This window comes from Chamaea fasciata, unplaced genomic scaffold (assembly GCF_029207755.1).
Source record: "Chamaea fasciata isolate MVZ Bird 193981 ecotype frontalis unplaced genomic scaffold, bChaFas1.0.hap1 SCAF_3, whole genome shotgun sequence".
Classification (NCBI taxonomy): Eukaryota; Metazoa; Chordata; class Aves; order Passeriformes; family Sylviidae; genus Chamaea; species Chamaea fasciata.
Window position 1 is genome coordinate 70,376,636 of NW_027094088.1, and position 21,402 is coordinate 70,398,037.

General features: G+C 43.7%; 2 protein-coding genes across 5 annotated transcripts in view; one reads left to right on the forward strand and one right to left on the reverse strand.

Moving 5' to 3' along the window:
• ATG5 (autophagy related 5) overlaps positions 1 to 16,967 on the forward strand; it is a 112,618-nt gene extending 95,651 nt beyond the window's left edge. Inside the window, exon 8 of the mRNA XM_066179481.1 lies at positions 16,115 to 16,967. Within this exon, the coding sequence (XP_066035578.1) occupies positions 16,115 to 16,158 (44 nt within the window). The 3' untranslated portion in view covers positions 16,159 to 16,967. The remainder of the gene's footprint in view (positions 1 to 16,114) is intronic.
• The window catches only part of PRDM1 (PR/SET domain 1), a 31,331-nt gene continuing 14,500 nt past the window's right edge, over positions 4,572 to 21,402 (reverse strand). For all 4 annotated transcript variants that reach the window (XM_066179477.1, XM_066179479.1, XM_066179478.1 and 1 more), the window contains 5 exons: positions 18,643 to 18,762; positions 15,272 to 15,524; positions 6,444 to 7,552; positions 6,014 to 6,142; positions 4,572 to 5,598 (listed from right to left, as the gene is read on the reverse strand). In XM_066179477.1, the coding sequence (XP_066035574.1) occupies positions 5,023 to 5,598; positions 6,014 to 6,142; positions 6,444 to 7,552; positions 15,272 to 15,524; positions 18,643 to 18,762 (2,187 nt within the window). In that variant the 3' untranslated portion in view covers positions 4,572 to 5,022. The remainder of the gene's footprint in view (positions 5,599 to 6,013; positions 6,143 to 6,443; positions 7,553 to 15,271; positions 15,525 to 18,642; positions 18,763 to 21,402) is intronic.

The window sequence follows — 21,402 nt, forward strand, 5'->3', positions numbered from 1 at the left end:
ACATACCTCCAAGCAGACACCTGACCCCTCTATCACGGGACAAGAATACAACTTTGCATCAGAAGTGAGCACTTGGGCAACAGGGTCTCAGTGAGGCTTAGTGGCCCCTCTCCTGTTTGGCTGCCACAGTGAATTGCTGGGAAATGTTCCCCAATCTCTTGAAAATGAGTGAAACCAGAGTCATGCAGCATGTTGGAAACTGTTATCATTGATGGCAGTTGGTACAAAGGTAGCCTCAACTGGGTGTGCAAATGTGCATTTTGCCAGCTCTTCCATGTGCTTCTCATGAGAACGGGAAGGGCAGCAGCCATATTGATTGCCAGAAGGGTCTGTTTCAGCTTCTCATGAAAAATTAAACACTTATGATTTTGGGAAGTGCCACATCTCTGACAAAAGCTCTTCTTTTCCTGCTGTTCAGGGGAGACTGTGCTGAAGCTGCCAAAATGTCAACTTGTGCCCCCCACATGCCAGGCCAAGCAGCTGCCTTTTCCCTGCCAGCCTACCCCAACCCCTCGCAGAGGAGGGAAACCTCCCTCTCAATGCCAGGGCGGCTGCTTTGATGCTGTCAGTGAGTTTTTCTTTAGCCACCATGACAGGCTGTGTTTTGCAGATACCTGCCCCATGATGGGCACATTCCTCAGCCGCACCGCATCCACTCAGCTCTGGCTCATGCAGTAATTAGGCAAGTGTTTCCTGGCTGCCTTTAATTACAGCCACAACTATTTCCCTCACTCTAATGTAACACCTCTGAATGACAGCAAAGGTTTTGGGTTGCATCCCACACGGTCCCAGCACGTGTTGAGACGCGGCTGTGCACTGGCAGCCACCAATTTGAACCCAAAGGGCTCATACCCCCTCAGTGAGTCACATTTTTCATTTTCGACCTCAAGGCCATAATTGCCCACACTGGGAATTAGCGGTGTCTCCCCAGTACCCAGCCAAGAAGCACTGGGCTTTATAAACCAGCCAGAAGGGCAGGATCCTCCCTAAATCTGCGTTTGAGTCTATCTCAACTGTAATTTGCCCTGTCCTGTGGCAAAGCAGCTCAGCTGGCAAGGCCCCATTGCCCAACACGTTCAGCCCCTCCATGTTTTCACACTGACGGCAGCAAGATGGGCATCGGGCCTGCCCGCCCACAGGCAGCCAGCGGCTCTGTGCTGGGGCACACGATCTCGCTGGGCTGCCTTTTGTGGCAGCTCCCAAATTGATGAGCTTTTCCCCCCTGCCCCTTGCCAACGCTGCTGTGGTTATCTGACCTGGTGGTGGTGGTGTTGCCATGGCTGAATCCCGCTGCATTGCTGCTCGGAGCACGCCGTCAGCGGCTCCCAGCCGGCCTGGGGGCTGCCAGAAACCAAGGCAGCAGCTGCCGCGCTCGGCCTGGCGAGGCTGTGATCTATAACGTGTATTGTCTTTTTATGTAATGTGTTTTATTAAACATCTTCTAAGGCTTACAAGTGTCCCCAGGACATAACTCTCCAGCACAACGCAATGCTTTGCCAAGTAATGAAGTATGATTTATGACGGTAATGGTTATCCTATGTTTTTTTAAAAAAATTATTACAGCAATAGCTCTGTCGAATATAGGAATATAACATGCTGCATTTGGCACGTTTATGACAACAGTGCTCTGGTTTTCTTAACTCCACAGTTCGGTGTTGGCAGTATTTCAAATTCTTGAGACAGATGTTTAAATGAATTTTTTTAAGAGGACAGTGAAGTACTTTTAAAACATCATACGGCCCTGAGTGTCTCAATATGCGCAGGAACGTTATTTCTTTAACATTCAGGTAGGGCAGGGCAGCACATGGCCTCTCTGGTTTAGATCTCACGGTAAATGATGGAAGTAGCAAATGTTGAATTAGGTTTCTGGGGCATCCTGGCCTGCTGTTATTCTTGGGCTGAGGTGGGGAGGGAGGGGCGGACACTTGACCTTCCCCTGGATTTAGTGCAGTGTTCACATCTCCTTTGTGAGCACTTACAACAGATCCAGGTTTGTTTTGAATGCAGTTCCCACCATGCTGAGACAGGACTAAGTGGTCTCACACTGACATTTTGAGCGTGTCATTGTGGTCCTGGTGGTTAGGGTTTCAGGCCAGAAATGACAATCATTTGGAAAAATGTAAATGAGAACCCTAGTCACATATCTTTGAGGGAGATAGCATTCAAGTATTTCCATTGAAACACTGAAAATTCTTGGTTTTTTTTTTTTTTTTTTTTTTAAGAAAAGGTACTGGCTGAAACCGAGGAAACCTCTGTACAAAATGACGCCAGGGTACTCAGCTCTGGCATTGCTGTTTGCAGCTTTCAATGAGGGGAAAATCAGAACCCACAAAGGCAAGAATCAGCATTGCTGAAGACACCATTGCCCTCGGTGTACCAGCACTGGGGCCACAACTAGGCTGTGCACCCAGTTGGTGCAGAGAGATTGAAGACAAGGGAAGCGTCAGTAAAGCAATGAACACTTATATTTAATTTACATTTGACAATTTGCACATAAATAATGATGTAAACCAATACGTAAACATATGATAGTTTGTTGTTCTAGCAAAGTAAAAAGCCTGTTAACTTTGGTCAGAGTCTTTCTTAAGAGAGACAAAAAAACCCCCAAAAACACTGTTGATTGTTGCTACATTCACATGTAAAACGTCTAAGGGGAGGGGGAAACAGTAAAGAGAAGTAACAATTGTTAAAGCTGATGCATATAAATTCTTGTAAATTTTGTATCAAATACAAGAAAGCACTACAGGCAATAATAGGAAAAGTGTGTGTCCAGTGACAGAGTAGTGATACTTTGGTTTATCCTACAATTAAGTACTATATTTATGAACTATTGCTACATTTAAAAGATGTCAGCCTCACAATTTGCAGGAGTGGAAATGTAATGAACTGGAGTCCTTCAAAAGCTGTGTTGAGAGACGTGTTTTTCAGGATTGTTTGGTTTTTTAACAGAAGGCATTAAGATGAAGTTTGCTGAAAAAAGGAGACCACTGAATCCTGAATTGTTGAGGTGGACTTTTAAATTTTTTTGAAGAACATCACCAGACAAAAAGGGATGCATGGAGGGAAGATGTGTAATAATGCTACTTATGTTCGTGTGAGTTGACTGTGCAACTCGTTAGTGGCAGGGCACAATGAGACAAGGGCCTTGTCACACCTGACTTCCATCCTGCCCTTACGGTGATTTGTGACCACATCACGCACAGGTCATATTTGGCTTCTTTTCAAGTTCTTTCAGTTACATTTTCTGGCTGTCTGTTGACTGACCACCAGCCTCCTTCCCCCACCCCAGTGCAGACTGCCAGGAGAGCAGGGGACTGAAGGAGCCTGTAAACAGGGTCATTCCCACCAAATTCACTGAGATGCCACACGTGGATGCATGATGATGTCATTCACGTGTTTGCAAGTTCCAGCTTCACCTTCAGCTGTGCTTGTGTATTTGCAAGTGATAAATGCCTTGGTACAACCTTCTGGTTTTGAGGTCATTGGTTATTTGCAAAACTGGGATAACATTTGATTTTCACACTTAGATGAAAAATAGGTTTTATTACATGGTTTGGCTCACAACTTAAGTGGTATAAATATATATACATATACATATATTGTATAGTGGTATAAATATATCTATAAATATACATGTATTCTTTGCTACACCTCAAACGTCACCATATCATCTTTGGGCTTAGCAAAACAAAAAGATAAAAGGACGTGCATTCTATCTTTCCCTGTGCACATTTTGGTTTCTTCTCTAAAGTAGCAAAGCATTTAGGTAAAACAGCATTGTCTGCACCACTGGACACAAGCACTGAGGTAATTGTTGTTCAACAACTTTGCAATGCCCTTTTCTTCTTTAATTAAATTAACCACAAAATGTACAAACACAAATACTGAGAAAAATCTGAGTCGTACAGGAAGGAAGAAAAAAAATTTATGTGCCAGGAAAGGACTTTGTTCCCCACTTCTACCCAGGCAAAGTGGGAGAGAAAAATACAAGTAAAACTGAACCCCTTCTTTCTCAGGGAATCTGACCATCTCTTTTTTTTTATCCCTGGAAGGCTCTGGCCAAAAAACCCCCAAAATAAAACAAAAATCCCAAGAAAGAAATCTGCCCAAACCGCCCTTTCAGGCAGAATATTGTTTGCGTCTTTGCTTTTAAACTGCTTTTGGAAATAAAAGAATGTAAGTGAGATTTTATTTTGGAAAAGCCACTTTAAGCTCATGTGTTCCTTTGGTCTTAAAGTTACCTGACAATGTGTGGGTCTGGAGCTGTGTCCCTAAAAACCTGTGGTATTGTCCACGGCAGGTTGGTTTTTGCTGTGCCACATCTGTTCCAGGGAGAGCTGCAGGCACAAGAATCTTTCTCCTCTCCTCGGAGAGGCAGGAGAAAAAGTTTCGTCCCTGCTTGCTGCTACTCTGGGTTGTTGGTTTGATTTTTTCTTTTTCAATTCCCAGTGGGGTGATTTGCTCATGAAAGTACACAGCATTTTTTTTTCAAACCAACAGATCTAGGATTCTGTATGTCACATGTCCAACTTTGGCAATACGAAAAACCACATTTGTTTAAAAGACATTGGTACATAAAACGCATTTACTGAAACCCTAATCTTAGGTTTTTAAAACAGATGTGCAGAAAAAAATATCTACAAAGAATGGCCATAAAACAAAAAATAAAAACATTTGAAGTAAAAATTACAATGAATTTTTCCAGTCATTGTAAACATTTTCCTAATTATTGCTTTTAGAATGATTAATTGCATAATAAATTATGAAGTACTATCATTGAAAAAATAATTATGGATAGATGATTGTCTCTTAGTAACTGGCGAGGCAATACACAGTCCTTCGCCCCTTTTTATGCCCTGAGAAAACAGTAACTTTGGAGTTCCTTCTTTCAGCTGGAGAGCGTAGGGAGACTACTGTAAGCCAAGATTGCTTTGCAGCATTGAAACTATGTACAAGCAACTGCTACAGGCACCCTGACTTGCCAAGTCATAAATAAAAAAAAAATCACTTTGCCAAAAAGTCTTAAGGGTCCATTGGTTCAATTGTTTCTTGCTTGACCTTTACAGGTAACAGAGGTAGTGGGTGACCGTGAGGCAACTTCATAACTGACATATCTGACGACTCGTAAAGGTTGCATCCTGAGGAGATAAGCCCATTTCCCAGGTTCCTCTGTAGAGAAACTTTCAGATTAGCTCCTTCCATTTCCCTCCTGAGCATGGTCAGTATATCCTTCTCCACGATCGATGTTAAGTCGATATTGTCCTCCACTTCTTCCAGCTTGTCAGCATTGTCACTGATGTCGAACTTCTCGATCTCCTCATTGATTCGGTTCAGGTCCTCCATGGAGAGGCCGGAGGCTGGGGCGACGGGGCAGTTGCCCTTCAGGTGGACCTGGAGGCTGCAGAGGTGAATGTAGCTCTTGTGGCAGTGGATGCATTTATGGGGGCGTTCCCGGGTGTGGAGACGCTTGTGCAGCTTCAGGTGCACAAACTGGGTGAATTTGGCTGGGCAGAGCTTGCACTGGTAAGGCTTCTCTCCAGAGTGGAGCCGCAGGTGGGTTTTGAGATTGCTGGTGCTGCTGAACCGCTTGTGACAAACCTAATGTGGGGGGTGGCAGAGAAACAGTGAATGAGTGGGAGGCAGTTTTATGGTTTAAATCACAGACACCTAGGAGGAGATGGCAGGATGAAGCAGCAGCTTTCTAGATCTTCACACTTTCTCACAAAGGGAAGAAAATCCCCACCTTTTTATTTAAATATTGCTGAATGTCATTTCGCGTGTGGATGATGACAAAACTGTAACAAGGCAGATGTTGCTCTAGCAGGCTGCAGGCAATCGTGCTGTCTCACAGATGCTGCTGCACCAGGGCTGGGCCAGGCTGTGGTGCAGATTCCAGCCCTGAGCAGTCAAGGGTTTGTCCCTCAGCCCTCCCTGCACACCATAGGGGGTGTGCAAAGCCCTGCTGTCCCTTCGGCCTCAGAAGGAATCATCTCTGTCTCTCTGTGTTACATACCTGACACTCGTGGGGTTTTTCTCCCGTGTGTACCAGATAGTGCTTCTGGAGGTGAGCCAGCTGTGTGAAGCCCTTATTGCAAGTCTGGCATTTAAATGGTCTCTCTCCGCTGTGTACTCGGAGGTGCACCTAGGGAGAGACAAAGCAATTAACAATTTGCAGTTTCCAGTACTACAACAAAAGTGCTTTCAGATGTTTCCTAAAGTCAGCGGAAGAGTCCCATTGCCAAAATACAATGTTATCTAGTTAATTAGGTGGCGTCAGTATTAAAATACACAACCACGCTTTCTTGCTGGGGGATGCTGTATTAAGCCCAGACGAATAAACAGACTAACGAGCAAGGGAGGCCTGACCCGGCTTTTCCTCGAAAACCTACAGGGAGAAATCTGAGCCTTCAAAGAAGGCTCCTGTCTTATTCTCTACTGCCTACCTTCAGATTGGAGAGCTGGCCAAAAGTCTTGGAGCAAACATTGCATTCGTACTTGATCTTCCCATTCTGCTTTTTCAGTGGGTATGGGAGGGTTTTGTAACCGGTCACATTCCTCTTACTTTTAATGAGATTCATGGCTTCTTCACCGCCTGTGGCAGCCAACACCACTGAGGTAGGTTTAGGTTGCATTATGTGTTCCGAACTGGCTGCTGTACCAGCGGTGGGGGACCCACTGGTAGGGCTGCATGGCTTGTCCTTCATGCTGGCAGCAGCGCCCGTGATAGAGAAGGCACTGTTGGGTGCTGGTATGAGGAAGTCTCTCGGATGGTCAGGCTGCAGCAGTCGACGGCCTCCTTCACTGGGTAATGAGCTGGGGAGCGTGGTGGGGTTGAGCATGTGGTGGGAAAGGCTACCTCCGCTGAGCAGGTTGCCATAAAGAGGGTACATCCTTGGGAAGAGATTGAAATTGTTGATGCCGTTGATATTGTTCAAAGCGCTCAGGTTATTACAGCTCATATTGAATGGAGGTAACAGGAATTTGGGGTAATGGGGGTTATAGGATGGTAGAAAGGCAGGTGAGAGGTGGCCAGGGGGTGCATATCCAGGATAAGACCCCAATCCTTCTGAGCCATATGATCCATTCAAGTAAGAGTATGGCTCTCTGTGCTCTTGGGAAGTAGGTGCCAGAGGTGAAACTGTGACCCCTGGACTACTGTGAGGGCTTGAACTTTTTAAACTTTGGTCTGGGCTGCTCCTCCCGGAAGGACTTGGTGTAGTTGATGCCTGGATGGGCGAGTGAGTAATGTAGCTGGGTCTGTCCATGCCATATGCTAAGGAAGCTTTCAGATAGTCTTCTGGAATGTGAGGTCGGATCGGGTAGACAACTCGAGGGAAGAAACACCTCTCCGGGCTATAGTTCTTACGTAAATCATCCAAGTCTTTTTCTGGAGTAACTGGTGAAATGGTGGTCTGAAAGAAGTCTTTTCCTTTAGGAGGATTGGATTCCATTTTCAGGATTTCTTTCACACTGTGCTCCTTCTTTGGGACGCTTTTCTGATAAAGCTCATCTTTATCAGCGCTGTGCTGCTTTGGATTAATGTGGGTTTGTGCTGAAATACAAAAACAAGATAATGATTATTTAGATATGTCACAGGCATTATCTCTTTTCAAAACAGAATCTAACCCCTACAAGTTTAGCGGGAAGGAAGAGCTGCTCTCAGAGATGAGCAGTCATTCAACTTGCCAGAAAACTAACTGCTGTGTGAAGAAATGCCTGCTGGTATTAGGTGCTAATAAAAAGCATTGTTAATTTAAGGGATACCGACCAGTACATACAGATCTGGATGATAATGCCTTTGCAGAGTGCCAGCCTCTACTCTGCAAACTGATTTCACCTTTTTTCCCCCTTAAATTTGCCTAGCTTCACTGTTCAATGTCTCTTTAAGCAGTATTTCTAATAAATGTGGTAACGAGCATTTGTTCACAATACAGGTTAACTGAAGGACTTTCCAGAACACAAGCTCCCAGAAATGTTCCTCAGTAAAATAACAAGGCATGACAAATCGGGTTTTGCCAAACCGCAGCAGTCACTTCACCAGCCAGTTCAATTACTTACAGTACCAAAAAAACCATGGCTGGCTAGGATGAAAGCCTTCTTCAAAGAGAAGGTATTCTCCATCAGTAAACAGATCATTACTCATTAAATATACTGCTTAGGAACATCTACAACAAAGCAGACTATTTACTGCAGATTTCTGTGGCATTCAGTCTATGCAAAACTCCTCTGCTTACAGCTGTATTTTATAAAAAAAATGCTGAAGCAAAGCAAAAGAAAGCAAGACTGGTTGGCTCCAGCTTAAGTTGAAATGTGCTTTAAAAAAAAAGAGGAAAAGAAATATGTATTTAGAAGGAAATAGAAGCTAACATACATTCATCTCAGTTCAGCACATACTCTATTTGTATTCAAAGACCTTGCTGTCTGGACATAATACAATCATAACAGCACACTGAAAGATGACTTCAGTAGAAAAACAAATCTGCCTTTATCTTTGTTACATAATCTTGATTACTTGTAAGATATTTTATTATGGGGGGAAAAACTACAAGAAGGTTTCATAATCATAGTTAGTGCAAGGCTTTCCATCAGGAGGTACAAGCCAACACGAGTAGGTACGTGACTCAAAAACATTCCAGTACATTAGAAGCATTTCGGCTTCCATGACTGACTGTTCTTACTTCACTGTCTGAGGTGAGAAACAGTTATTTCTGATTTTTGGAGGATCATCTGAACCAAGTGAGGAACGTGAGAACAGGCAACGACCACGCTGCTTTCAACACAAATTCTTTGCTTCACTATTCACTACCCTGATGAAATCTATCATTTGGCAACATTACCCTATAAGGCAAAGAAACAGCCATTTATTAAACGTATCCAAGAAAACAGCTGCTTTCAAAGCATGCTCCTACTTACAGCAACCCACTTTACAGTAGCATCCTTTTTGAAAAGGCATTAGACTAGTAACAAGCAAATTTAGTTTGAGATTTTTGAGTGGTTTGTATGCTTTCAAGCTCCAATGAAATACAATTGAACACAGTTAAGTTCAATTAAAATATTCATGATAAAACTTAAAAGTGTTGTACGACAAGCATGTGCACACAAAAGCACACAGATAGCTTCCCAATTACTTCTCTTGGTGTCCAAAGTTTAATGCAGAGCTGTATCAAAAATAAAGTAATAACACGCTGTGTTTTCTGGCTTTAAAACATATCTACTTTCTTTGGTCATTTTGTCTGTACTCCTGGACTGGTAACCCATTTTCTAAATGTCAACCAGATTTTTGGGCATAGCACAGAGGTCCTACTAGGTTCAAGAAGCTCCACAATGGCACTGTGCCTATTATCTGTATCTTCTTATCAGCTGCCTTTCACCACAGCAGTGTCTCAGAGCAAACATTCCTGGTGACACTATCAGCATGAGGAAGTATCAAGACCAGGCAGTATTGAAAACGGGACAGAGGAGTGGGAGGCAGGACTTGTGAAGCCTTGCAGCAGGAAAAATAAATAAATACCACCTTATCAGGCCCATATCAGTTTCTCAGTGGGGTCTGTCAAGCAGGAAGTTCAAATTGACACTTTTCTCTTTTAAAGAAAAAAAACCCAGGAGAAGGGGGAGGGGAAGGAGAAATGGTGGTGGTGCTGGAAAAGTGATGGAGAAACTGGGGCCACTTCAGCTGGAGAAACAGCTCCCACTCTCAGTCACAAAGTTAAACAAGAGGCTGGGGATGTACGTGCCTTATGTGCAGGAGCAAGCCCAGGAACAACAGAAAGGAAGCTCATGCAGAGATTGTAACTTTCTTTGTGCAACAATCCCATGCTCTCTCTTGACTGACTAAAGATAATTGCTCTTTTCTTCCCTTCTGAATTTTCCCAGTTAAGCTGTCCCTACTACTAATTTCCATGTATAGACAGAAATTGTGATACTTAAAGATTATTTTTCAAGTCTAACTGTGACAGCTCTCTTTAGTTTGTAAGCTATCTTTGGTCCATAAATCCCCTCTTGGCTTTTTCCCTTATTACCTGAGCACAAGGGACACTTGGGAACACCAGAAATATCAAAACATAAACAAGCATGTCAGCACTGTGTAAAATAAGAGAAGGTAATGTCCGGGGCCAAGAAGAGGTTCTTAAGTTTTATACTGAAGGTAGATTTAAACCAGGGCCGAAACTGATTGAGAGGTTTACAACCTTTCTTGTTGCTCTTTAAGGAGCCATACTTCAAAGTCAAAGAGATATATTTCTTATAAATGGATTTTTTTGAACTTGTGATCTAAGTTTTTACCAATCAGAATGTTTCCTTTTCACTCCTGAAATGCAGTTCTCCTCCCCACCCCCATACACACACACACATTTATATATATACAGTAAATATACACATATGCACATTCTCTTCCAAGATCTGTCTAGTTTCTGTGGTCAGAGAGACACACAGAAAAGAGATTCACGACAAAACAAGAATAGTCCAGCTGCATTTTTGAGTTACTGATCTGAGGGGGGGGCGGGGGGGGGGAGAAAGAAAAAAACCTCAGACGTGCCTCTTGAGGAGCCTGATCCACTTCTAACTGAGGTCAACAGATTATTTGCTCAGATCTGAGATTAGTGAGTGCGTGCAAGAGGAAAAGGGACAAAACTCCTGTTACTTTTAAGTATTAATAAAACTTGAGTGAAGGAGCTGCCTGAAGTCACTCCAATGTGGGTGTTCCAGCTACAGACTGCTGCAGAACTATAGACTTTGGCTCTTGGTTCCTGTGCTCTGAGCTGTAGCCTGAGAAACATTTCATAAAAACAATGATCTGTTCTTTTCTAAAAACTTGAAAAACGGTTGTAGGCACACAGTAATTTCATTAGTAATTTCAGGAGTGAGATGGTACCGAACGCTTCGAGTGGTGGAGCTTAATTATGCCAATTCACATTTTCGATCTAAATTAAGCACCTCTTTTGCTAGTAGAAAGAGAACCTCGAAGTTGTGAAGCGGGCAAAACAAAGACTGTTTCCACTCAAAATGAGAACAGAGACCAACATTTAGAAGTACATAATTTGATCATCTGTTTTCTAAATGTGTCCGTGGCAGTGTGACATGCCTTTGAAAACTTTTTGCTCAAAGAAAGTCTTTCTGGGAGCCTACAAATAATTCTCAATATTGAGACAACTTCAGCCCCCAAATTCTGATTTTGTGAAGACAACCTCTCATATCATTTAAAAATCATTTTCCTGAGCCCTTTTGAACATTCCAGGAGGCATTTTTTTAAGCAAGTGCAGATGTTTCCTCTCAACCCAAACAGAACAGCTTCAAAACCAGAAAGTGAAACTGCCCATAAACAAAAGGGAAAGCGAGCGACAGGGCTGAGCTAATGGCCAGCATGCCAGGGCCAGCAGGAAGAAGAATAAATTGCATTTAAGAAAAAAGCATTAAAAAGTTAATCTTCATAGAATCAGAAACATTTTAAATAATGTCTTGTTAAACCTGTTAATGAAACAGAAAGATTGCCAAATATTTTGTAAATATGCAGATGATCTTTCCCCGGCTTGAACTTTTTTTCTGAAGCTTGACCAAAAGATGTCACCTGCCTGTACTTGACTGAGGAGACAAACATGACACGAGCAGCAGGAAGTTGCATCATATGATTGCAATATATGAACATTATTATCAAATAGTCATGTCCTGAGTCAATGCAATTGTTCGGAGTTTGTTGGGTTTTTGTTGTTTGGTTTTGGTTTTTTTTTTAACTGTTACCTTCTCCACTCCTCCACCCCAAAATAATCCTCCCATGTTGAGGTAAGAATGAAATTCTAAACCATTTGGAACTGCCAAAGCAAATTTACTCAGTGTTTGCTAAGGAAAATATCACAGACTAAAAGACAATCTGAAGGAGCAGCTGAATGTGGTTAAGCACATTTAACAAATTACTGAAAATTTATTTTTAGCAGAACACAAAAATCTTGTGCCACCATACTTAAAACTATTTACTGGACAATGGCACCATCTGAAGGTGACATCTCAAATCTTGACAGAAAACATCAGGGGGCCTCAAAACAGGCAGGAAGGGAATGACACTTGAGTTTCCAGCACTGGGATAATGTGGAGCCTTGCCTCTACCACTGTTGTGCAACTCCTCGTAGGCACTTCAACATCCATTTGAAGTTATGCAGCTCCATTCGGAGCTAATCATGGCCATGAAGGTAGGTGTGTGCTCCAGCGTCTGAAGGACTGGGTCAAAGGCCCCAGTTCAGGAAAACACAGAGGACAGGGTTAAACCCACAACTAAGGACATGCCTAATTGCTGTCTTGCATCTGGATGCTTTCCTTCTGCGGCACAAATGAACTAATGCTGGGGAAGTTACCTTTAATTTGAAAGTTTGCTGTTACAGAGGCAAGTAGATGTTACATGTAGGTGTGTAAATATATTTATGCTCTAAAGTGGTAGTTCTCTCATTTTTGAGGCCACTAATAACAGGAAATAAAGCCAGAGAAATTCCCTGATACATTTTTCCCTGGAGGCCCATTGTGCTTTGGTGCTTAAAGAGGAACTAAGGTGCTGAACTCTAAGGCTGTCATCCCCAAACCCTTGAGGCACTTAAAGCAGCTGCCTATATTTTAAGTTGGCAAGACTGGAAGGTCTCTGTAGGTGTGTGTCCCAGGTGCCCTCTCCTGTGCTGGGCAGCCAGCCAAGGTACAACTCTTCCAAAGCCTCCCACGGGCACCAGTGTGCACTGCACACCCAAGACACAGTGAAGGGGGAGATGTGGGTGCAACACACCATGGCCACTGGCTGCCTCCTGCTCGCACCAGCATGTATCTCATGGGAGAAGGCCCTGACTTCAGCCTGCCTCTTGGGACCCAGACCCCAACTTTCCCTCCCTCCTCCTCAGCAGGTGCCAAAACCAGCAACCACGAGCCGGGAGAGGTGATGATGCACCCTTGCTCTTCTGAGGGAAGCCATACCACTTTAAACACCGAATTATTAGCAATCCATTTGGCTGGAAAGGACCTTCCTGACTTCCTAGCAGGTTGGGGGGGGGGGGCTGTGTTCTCAAGCAAGGCTGTGTTCAGATGTTTTGCTGGGCCAAAGCCCCATGTCTGTCGCAGGTGCAGGGTGCCAATGAACTGGGGACAAACCCTCTGCACTTTACTCACAGATGAGTGCAGTGCCAGGGTACCTTGGGCAGCCTTTGTGACAGAGAGAGAGGCTGGAGAGGCAGCACGATGCTCTCTAACTTTAGATTTAACTAGCAGCCTGGCAGAAAGGAGCAGAAGAAAGCTAAACAGGGCTGGCATTCACGGTAAACTCATCTAGTTCCAGTACTAATGCTGGAAAAACCAGCCCTGCTTGCACCATTGCTACAGGGACTTTGGCAAATAAGGATCTCGGGGAGACTTCTGGATTTTTCTTCCACACTTTTCAAAGGCTAACTTTAGAAAACATCAATCCTTATGGTACCTGTAGGGGTTTTGGCCCATCTGCAGGCTTTAGGCCTGAATGTGCTGCTCACAAGAATGACGGGAAAAGAGAAAAAAAAGTGAGAAGTTTTTCTCATTTTCTGAACAGCTATTTTCTTTAGGTGGAAGGAGCTAACATAAAATTTCTCTAGCACAATTATCTTAAAAAAGAGAAGAATGTCTATTTCAAACTCAGCATCTGGAAATACTGCAAATATTAAGGCTGAACTACAGAAACGTGGCTCAAGTTCCCATTTCTTTAAATCCTTGTATTGAACTTACTACTTTTACTAAAATCAGTCTTTCTACCATGTCCAGACACTCCTAGTTTTGGCCTGATTAAGAGTAACCGGACAGAGCAAGAAACACTTTACAAACACATTAATTGCTACTTCTGCAAGGAAGCCTAAGGTACCAGCAGACGCACGGAACTGATCCTGCGTTTGTGTATCCTCCTAGCTAGTGGCCAAATGTGCCTGACTAGATTTTAGCAAACTCCTCATATACCAGAGCCCTACATGCTGTTTTCTCATCTCATCTGCAAGTACCACTGAAAAGCCAACAGTTCATTTAATCAGGAAATAAAACTGCACAGAGAGTGGTGAAATGACATAGGTGCAAAGATGACAAAATCAGTGAGATAGTTTTTGAATAGAGAATACAGCTGCATAAGACATTCCTTCCCTCTCTTCCCTCTGTCATTAGGAGACAACAAGTTTTCTTCTACTAATTTGTAGGGAAAGACAAAAAGCTAGTGAAAGGGTGACATCCACAGAGTATAGATGTACTTTTGATTAATCTGAACGTGTGATATAATTTTTATAGCATGGGATGACAGTTCTAATGATTCCCAAAGTAACACTGATATTTTATAACCCATTCCTTGTTGCCAAATAACTGTAAGTAAGTTCTTTTTATTGAAAAAAAAAAATCAAACCAAAACAACCAAAGCCGCTTGCAGTTTTTCCTTCAAGTTTCAGTGTAGTCACTGAAGGACAGAAGAATACTCTGCTCTATCTTAGAGCAGCAGCAGGGGAAGCAGCCTAAGAGTCCACTGAGAAATCAGCAAGAATCTTTCCTTCTCTAGAAGGGGCCCTGGGTGAGGTGTCGGGCAGTGATTAAGTGAAAAGTAAAGCACCAAGGCTGGAAATAATCAGAAACCACAGAGGAACACAAACTCCTGGAAACACCTCTTCCCTCTGCTACCAGTGCTATTTTTTTAGAACAGAAAATGAAAGCTGCCAAATGAAGTCAGAAATGGGGACAAAGTACACTGGGCTTAAAACACAAGTAAGCAGATGAGAAGGCCACAGGAGGTTTGCTCCCAGAAGATAAATAAGCGTAGATGCAAGGCTCAAAGTGCATTATGCAGTAAACATGTATTTTGTCAGACACCTAGACAGAGTCATGGCACATTGCCACTTCCTGGTACAGTGAGGGCAGCCCTTTGGGAGCATGACTGGACAGCCTTTAGTATATGCTACCAAAGCAGACTTTTGCTCAACACTTGGTGAGATCTAAAACGAGAAAGTCTGAGAGAGAACCAAACAGCTATGGTTAGGAAGACAGAGGTCAGGTCGTCTGTCCAGAATTTCATCAGATAAGACTCAGATTTTGAACAAACAACTGCTCAGATTTTAGAATCTCTTTCCATTTGAACAGGCACAGGGAACTCATTCTCCTGTGTTGGTTTTTTTAATTCCCCTTTTCCACTCCAAGCTACCTCCTGTGACACAACAGCTGATGAAGCTGTGTAATTATACAACTTATTATTAGATTGTATAGGCAGAAGAGACATTACTAGCATTCCTTGTTTATACTGTAATCCACTTACTGAGGTTCATCATTGTCAGCTCTCTGGAGGGGGGATAGTGCAGCCTCTCTGCGAAGTCTCGGCAATACCACACAAGCAGCTCTTGGTTGGCAGGGATGGGCTTGATGGTATAAAAGTAGATGTTCATTCCATTCTGACAAGCAGCCAAGTTCTGCTCCTGAACAGAGTAGCCAGGGTTTACATAACGCATCCAGTTGCTCTTGTCCTCATTAAATCCATCAATGAAGTGGTGAAGTTCACCACTTGAATAGATCTGGAATAGAGAGGAAGTGCTTATGAATATATATACATATATATATAGGCACAATACGCAACATGTATGTACAGAGTCCATCAGGGAAAAGTGATAAGCTCCATTTTTTTAAAAAAAAAAGATGAGCATGTATTACTGAAATAAGAGTTCAAGCTGTGCTCCTGCCTTTCCAACAATGACATCCTCTGAGTTAAGGTATTTAAAGGCAAGTCCACAGTCACCTTTTCCAATTAATCTTAGCCTGTGTCTCTGCTAGCTTGGGAAAACAAGACCCAAAATCTGAAATGCAGAGTACTCTCTCTCTGTGAACAGTCTACCTTAGAGTCCTTTTCCTGGTGCTCTGATCAACAAGTAGGTGATGCTGATGACTGCAGGTCTGAGTGCATGCTTGCATTAATGCTTTGAGTCACCTATGTATAACACTGGCTGGCTGCGCTACGTCAGAGTTCTTCTCTTCTGGCCTCTTTCTATGGCCTCTGTACTTGCAGTTTCCTACCACCTCCACCCAAAGGTTTAAACTATGCAAACATTCTCCACCCCCCAGTCCTAAAGCAACACTTGCTCATAGCTGAACTGTAACCCTTTTGTAGGAAGGCTGGGCGAGGCAAAGATGAAATTCACCTGCCATAACTGAAGGAAGACCTGGAGAGGAATTAGCCCGAGATGTCACTTTTCCTACCAAGGGACATGTTCTGACTTGTCCACAGAGGGGCAAGAAAACATGAATCTGAAAACTGCTCAGTGGTTTCGGCGGAAAGAAGTTCCCATCACTGACAGAGAAACTACTGTTTCTTGAAATGGTAAGCATAAGAGAAATTAAGAAAAAAAAAAAAAAAGAGAGCATAAAAAAAAAAAAAAATCAAGAGAACTCCAGGAAACACTTGTAAAAAGACACTGCTTACTCTCAAGGGGAACTAGCTCCGTGCTGCATGAAATGGGGTTCCTGGTTTTCTGAAAACAGATGACCAGGCAAAAGGCAGACCTTCAAGTGGGAGCAGCTTGCACCAGCAACGCACCTCGCTGAGCAGGAAATGCTTTTCCAAAGGGGAGACAGAGCTCATCTCAGTGAGAAAACACTCCATAGCGTGCTCCTGCCCGTGTGCCCTCACCACTGTCTCTCGCACCTCCTTGGCCGGGCAGCACCCTCCGGCCGGCCAGACCTCCCGTGCTCCCCGGGGCCCGGCGGGCAGAGAGGGGAGGCGGCCTGGCCCTTTAACGCGGGCCGTAAACACCAGAATCACTTTCTTTAAGAGTAACTTCCTGTAAACTGAGAAGGGGGAAATACATGTGGCCTCATCAAAGCAGCTTGCGAGAGATTTTGCGGTGTGTTTGTTATGAGAAAATGGAAGGGAGCCGGGCGAGTTGTGCTGCATCAAGAAGAGCCTTCGGGTTTCTCTGCTCACCCCGGCTCGCAAACTTCCAGGAACGCGGGGCTCTGGCGCTTGACGCCTGCCACCACTTCCCAAACCAGCCCTCCACCGCTCCCACGTCAAGGCCACAGCTCCGGCTCCCCGGCAGAGGCACCCACCAGCTCCCACCGATTCTGGGGAAGGCGCGCCCAGATGTGCTGAGTCACGGCGCGGTTCCCAGAAATGAGGCGGGCCCGGGCGGCCCCGCTCCCCTGGCGCGGGCAGCGTCCCCGGGCGCCCAGCAGATGTTCCCGCTCCTGCCAGCGAGCCCAGGATGCCTTTAATAACATGTGGGAAGTTATCTCCCACAATTTCCTTTGCATATGCAAGCCTGTGTCAGACCCCTAGGAAGGAATTAATTTTAAGTGCAGCAGTCTGTCTTGAACGAATCAAGAGATTATAACAGGGAATTTAATGATGCTTAGATGGCTCTTAGGATATTATTTCTGAGCATCCCTCCGCATTAAGGCTTAAAATCACATCATAAGAATGATGTCATCTTTCTCACTGCAATGTAGGAATGAAGTCCTGCAAGATGGTTATCAGCCCCTCTTCCCTGTATCTGCTGTCTTACCAACAACCGGTGGGGCTAGGGTCAGCCTGCTGGCCTCTTCCTAGACCAGACACAAGCTCCCAAAAAGTTCAGCAAAAAGAAACATTTTGGGGCCTTATTAATGTGAAAACAGTTGCCTGCTCTGTAAAAACACTCATGCAAATAACTGCCTGTGCAATGCCGTATTACATCGTACAAAGACGATCTGAGAAAACCAAAATGATTCAATTAGGTTGGAAGAAAGGGGTGTGGGGAATGCTGGTGCATGCCCTGGGTTTCACCTGGATATGAGGTTGGGATATTACTAAGGCAGGGAGGCACCTGAGCACAGAGGCTTGGACACAGTCCCAAATCCACGGATTTAGACACAACCTACATGGCTAGAAGGCAGCAAAACAAATCCATGGAATGAGATGGGGCTGAAGGAATGTTCTCTAACAATTAATAAGGTGTCTGTAAGGAAAATGAGGATTATGTCAACTGATAAACTGGAAACATATTCCCCAGCACAGACTGCCCAAGCCAAAACATATTGACTGCTGCTCTCTTCCAGCTTATACTGTGGAGTACAAATTAGGCACCACCTCTGCTGTTTGTCTCTTTTCCCTTTGCTAAGATCCAAGATCTGCTCTTTTAACAGTTCTGAGGAGGCCTGGAAAAGTTTATGAATTGAATGATATGTGCTGAAGACTACCACCGCTGTGTTACAGCAGGTCTATCCAAGATGCAGGAAAATATATCATAATTCCAGAGTGAAAGTTTATTCAGTACTTTAACAGCTTCTTCATGGTGGGAAAAATCAAGGACGTGATACTTGCATAAATCAGAATGTCCTTCCGCAGTGAAGAAATGCAAAATAACCTGCCCTTATGGCAGGCATCAGAACTATTTCTTTACAGAATCAGCACCAAAACATTTTGGAAGACAGAGCCAGGAAGAGCTGTGCATCTCCACTGCTCTCTCCACCCACGCAGTCCCTGCATCCAAGACAGCCAGGCTTTTACTTGGCTTAATTCACCCACTGGCCCCGTTTGTACCTGGCCGCATACAGAGGTTGTCCCCTGCGTCACACAGCAGGAAGTGACCCAGCTTCTCAGCCATACTCATTTAGTGATCTGCTTACTGCAACAACGTGGTGCTGTTTTTTCCTACTTACCCGCCAAAAGTATTTTCTGTTCGCATTCTTGGGAACTGTATCACTGGTATAGATCTCTCCTACCAGGGGTCCAAAGCGCGTTCCTTTTGGGATGTACTCTTTGCTTATAACTCCAGTGACCTACGAGAAGAGCAGCACAGGAACAGTCCATCACCAGTAGAAAATAAGAAATCTCCCTCTTCTCCCCTGTCCCCTAAACGTAACAAGGTAAAGCAAACAAAGCAAGATTTTTTTTTTGTGACAGGTCAGCAAAACAGAAATAAATATATAAACAATCATGTTGGTTACAATACAAACAATTTTATTAGGTACTAGAATTTTCCAAAGACAGATGGAAGCTAAAGATGAATACCACCTTAAAAATGTGCTTTCTGGAAATACATTTATTCATTTATTTACAAGAAGAAACAGTAAGTAAAATGTACAGAGACTGTCAAATATCTTCAGAAGTTTTTTTCCTATCAAAGGCAACCCCTACAAGTCTAGTTCCAGCAAAGAAAAATATGTGATATCTATCAATCACTTCACTGGTACAGAGCTTGCTTTTTTAACAAGTTAAGAACTGGAATGACTGCTCTTCCAGATCAAAACGAAACCACCCTCCACCCGCCTCCATTCTTCGGTCTATACCCGCCCTGATAGCTAAAAGGAGAACACAAAAGAAACAACAACAACCAAAAAGCCAAAAAAAAAAAAATCCAAATAAACACCAAAAACCTTCAGTTCTCTTACCAGCATACAGTGGCACACAATACAGAATATGAAATGGCTCTGTGACGTGTACTCACAGGTCACCTTTTTATACAAAAAGGAATCATCAGTTATCATCAGATAATATATAGCAAGTGGGTTTAGTCAAAAAAGGTGTAAGGATTTTAAAGAAAATGCTCCTCTATGCTAGGTCTAAGAAATGTACTCTGGTTGTTCAGCTTCCTTCTTGACAGTAATTATACCAAAAAAAGTCACTGACCACAAATCAGGAAGCAATTCATCATTATTCAGAAGAACGTGCCTTGGAGTAACCCTTTGCAAAACACTGCTGAGTTACTGGTTTTGTCTCTCTGTTTCTCACCAATCTTCTTAAATTTAATGTATCCAAACAATGTTAGAAAACCAACAATTTTGTAAAGCAAAAACCCCAAGCCTTTGCAAGATTGATCCTGCTGCTCAGATAGTGAGGAAAAAAAAAGAAGGTAAAAAGCCCATTAATTTGGTATTATAACCAAATATATTTTAAACCTCATGGCAAAATGTATTAAACATATCCCCTTTACACATCTAGCCACTTGTCTTTTTGCTCGCCAGGATTTCAGAACAAGACAGGAACACCAGAAGTAGTTGAGGAAGACTGAGAACTTGGATTACTGCTGTCTGTACACCACAAGGAATCAATGTCCTTACCAAAGCAGATTAGCACTCGTCAGACCCTACAGAGCTCATTTCAGTGAGCTTTTCTATTTCTTTTTTTCTATTTCCTTCTCAGCAAAAGGTGGTAAAAACCCTGAACTGTATGTAGACAGCGCTTCACAAGTTAGCTAAGCCTTCTCATTTTCTCAGAACATTTTCTTACATTGTGTGATTCTTAGTGTATAAGTGAGAGGCAGACAGAGAGACCCTTGCCTGTGTACTGGTCAAGATTAAAAATCCCAGTAAAAAATGAACACCTAGCATAATTTCCTGTTAAATGTCAAAAGAAAGGGGCCAAATAACAGCCATGGATTCAAGGAATCACCTGGAAACAGACTGCAGGGTGTATGTGGTGGCTGTTTGTACTCTTTTGCATTTTAACATATGTTTTCAGCACACTACAAAGAAAAAAAATTAAAACATCAACAGCAGAGGTAGTTAAATGCTCCATTGATCTGTGCATCTGGACTGAAGAGAGAGAAGAGGGACTTCCAGAAATTTTCTTACACCTACCATATGCTGAAACAAGTTCAGTGGCTCAGTTTTATTTTTGTCTTGCTTGTACATGTCTCAGAGAGCTGAAAAAGGCAGATGTTCTTCTCATTTTCCCTATATATCTTAATTTACATCCATCTGCCCTCTCAAGAGAAGTTCACAACCAAGCTACAAGCACACCCTACCAGTTTTACTGCATGATAGCTTGAGATTTTTCATGGTTTTAAAAATATCTTGACCTTAATTAAAACGACTATAATGAAATTCTCAGAATCTCTAGAAATCACTCCTTGAACTAGTCAACTTGAAACAGTCTCTGACACAGCAGATACTTTTTGATATCCACCTTACAGAAAGCGTTTGTGTTCAGCTATGCCAGGGGAGAAGCAAAGATGATTTCTCAGCCTGTACCCATCAGAATTTGGCAGAAGTTGTTCTGCACATCTGTGTGTGCCAACACTGAAGTTTTGCTAAACCAGACTATAAAGCTGTCCAGATGCCTTTCAACTGACGGTGTCTCTCAGGTCAGCAATTCTCGGCCGCCAAGGCTCCCTCCCAAGCTCAGCTGCTGGGATCGATGAAGGGCACCCTCCAGGAGAAGGGCGCCAGCAGTGCCAAGGCAGCCTGGCTCCAGGCTGCCGGCAGCCCCCCTGCCGCAGCCAAAAGCGGCTCCTGCCCCGCCGCAGCTCAGCGGGGGCGCCTTAAGGAAAGGCCAGGAAGCAGGGAGCTGCCGAGGGCTGGCAGGCAGGACAGCAGCGCAGCTCCGGGTCGGGAGACGGGGATGAGCCGGCCCCAGGCTGCCGGAGGGCTGTGCCAGAACGGCACTTCTGAGCTGTGTCCGCCAGGTGTCCTCCAGCG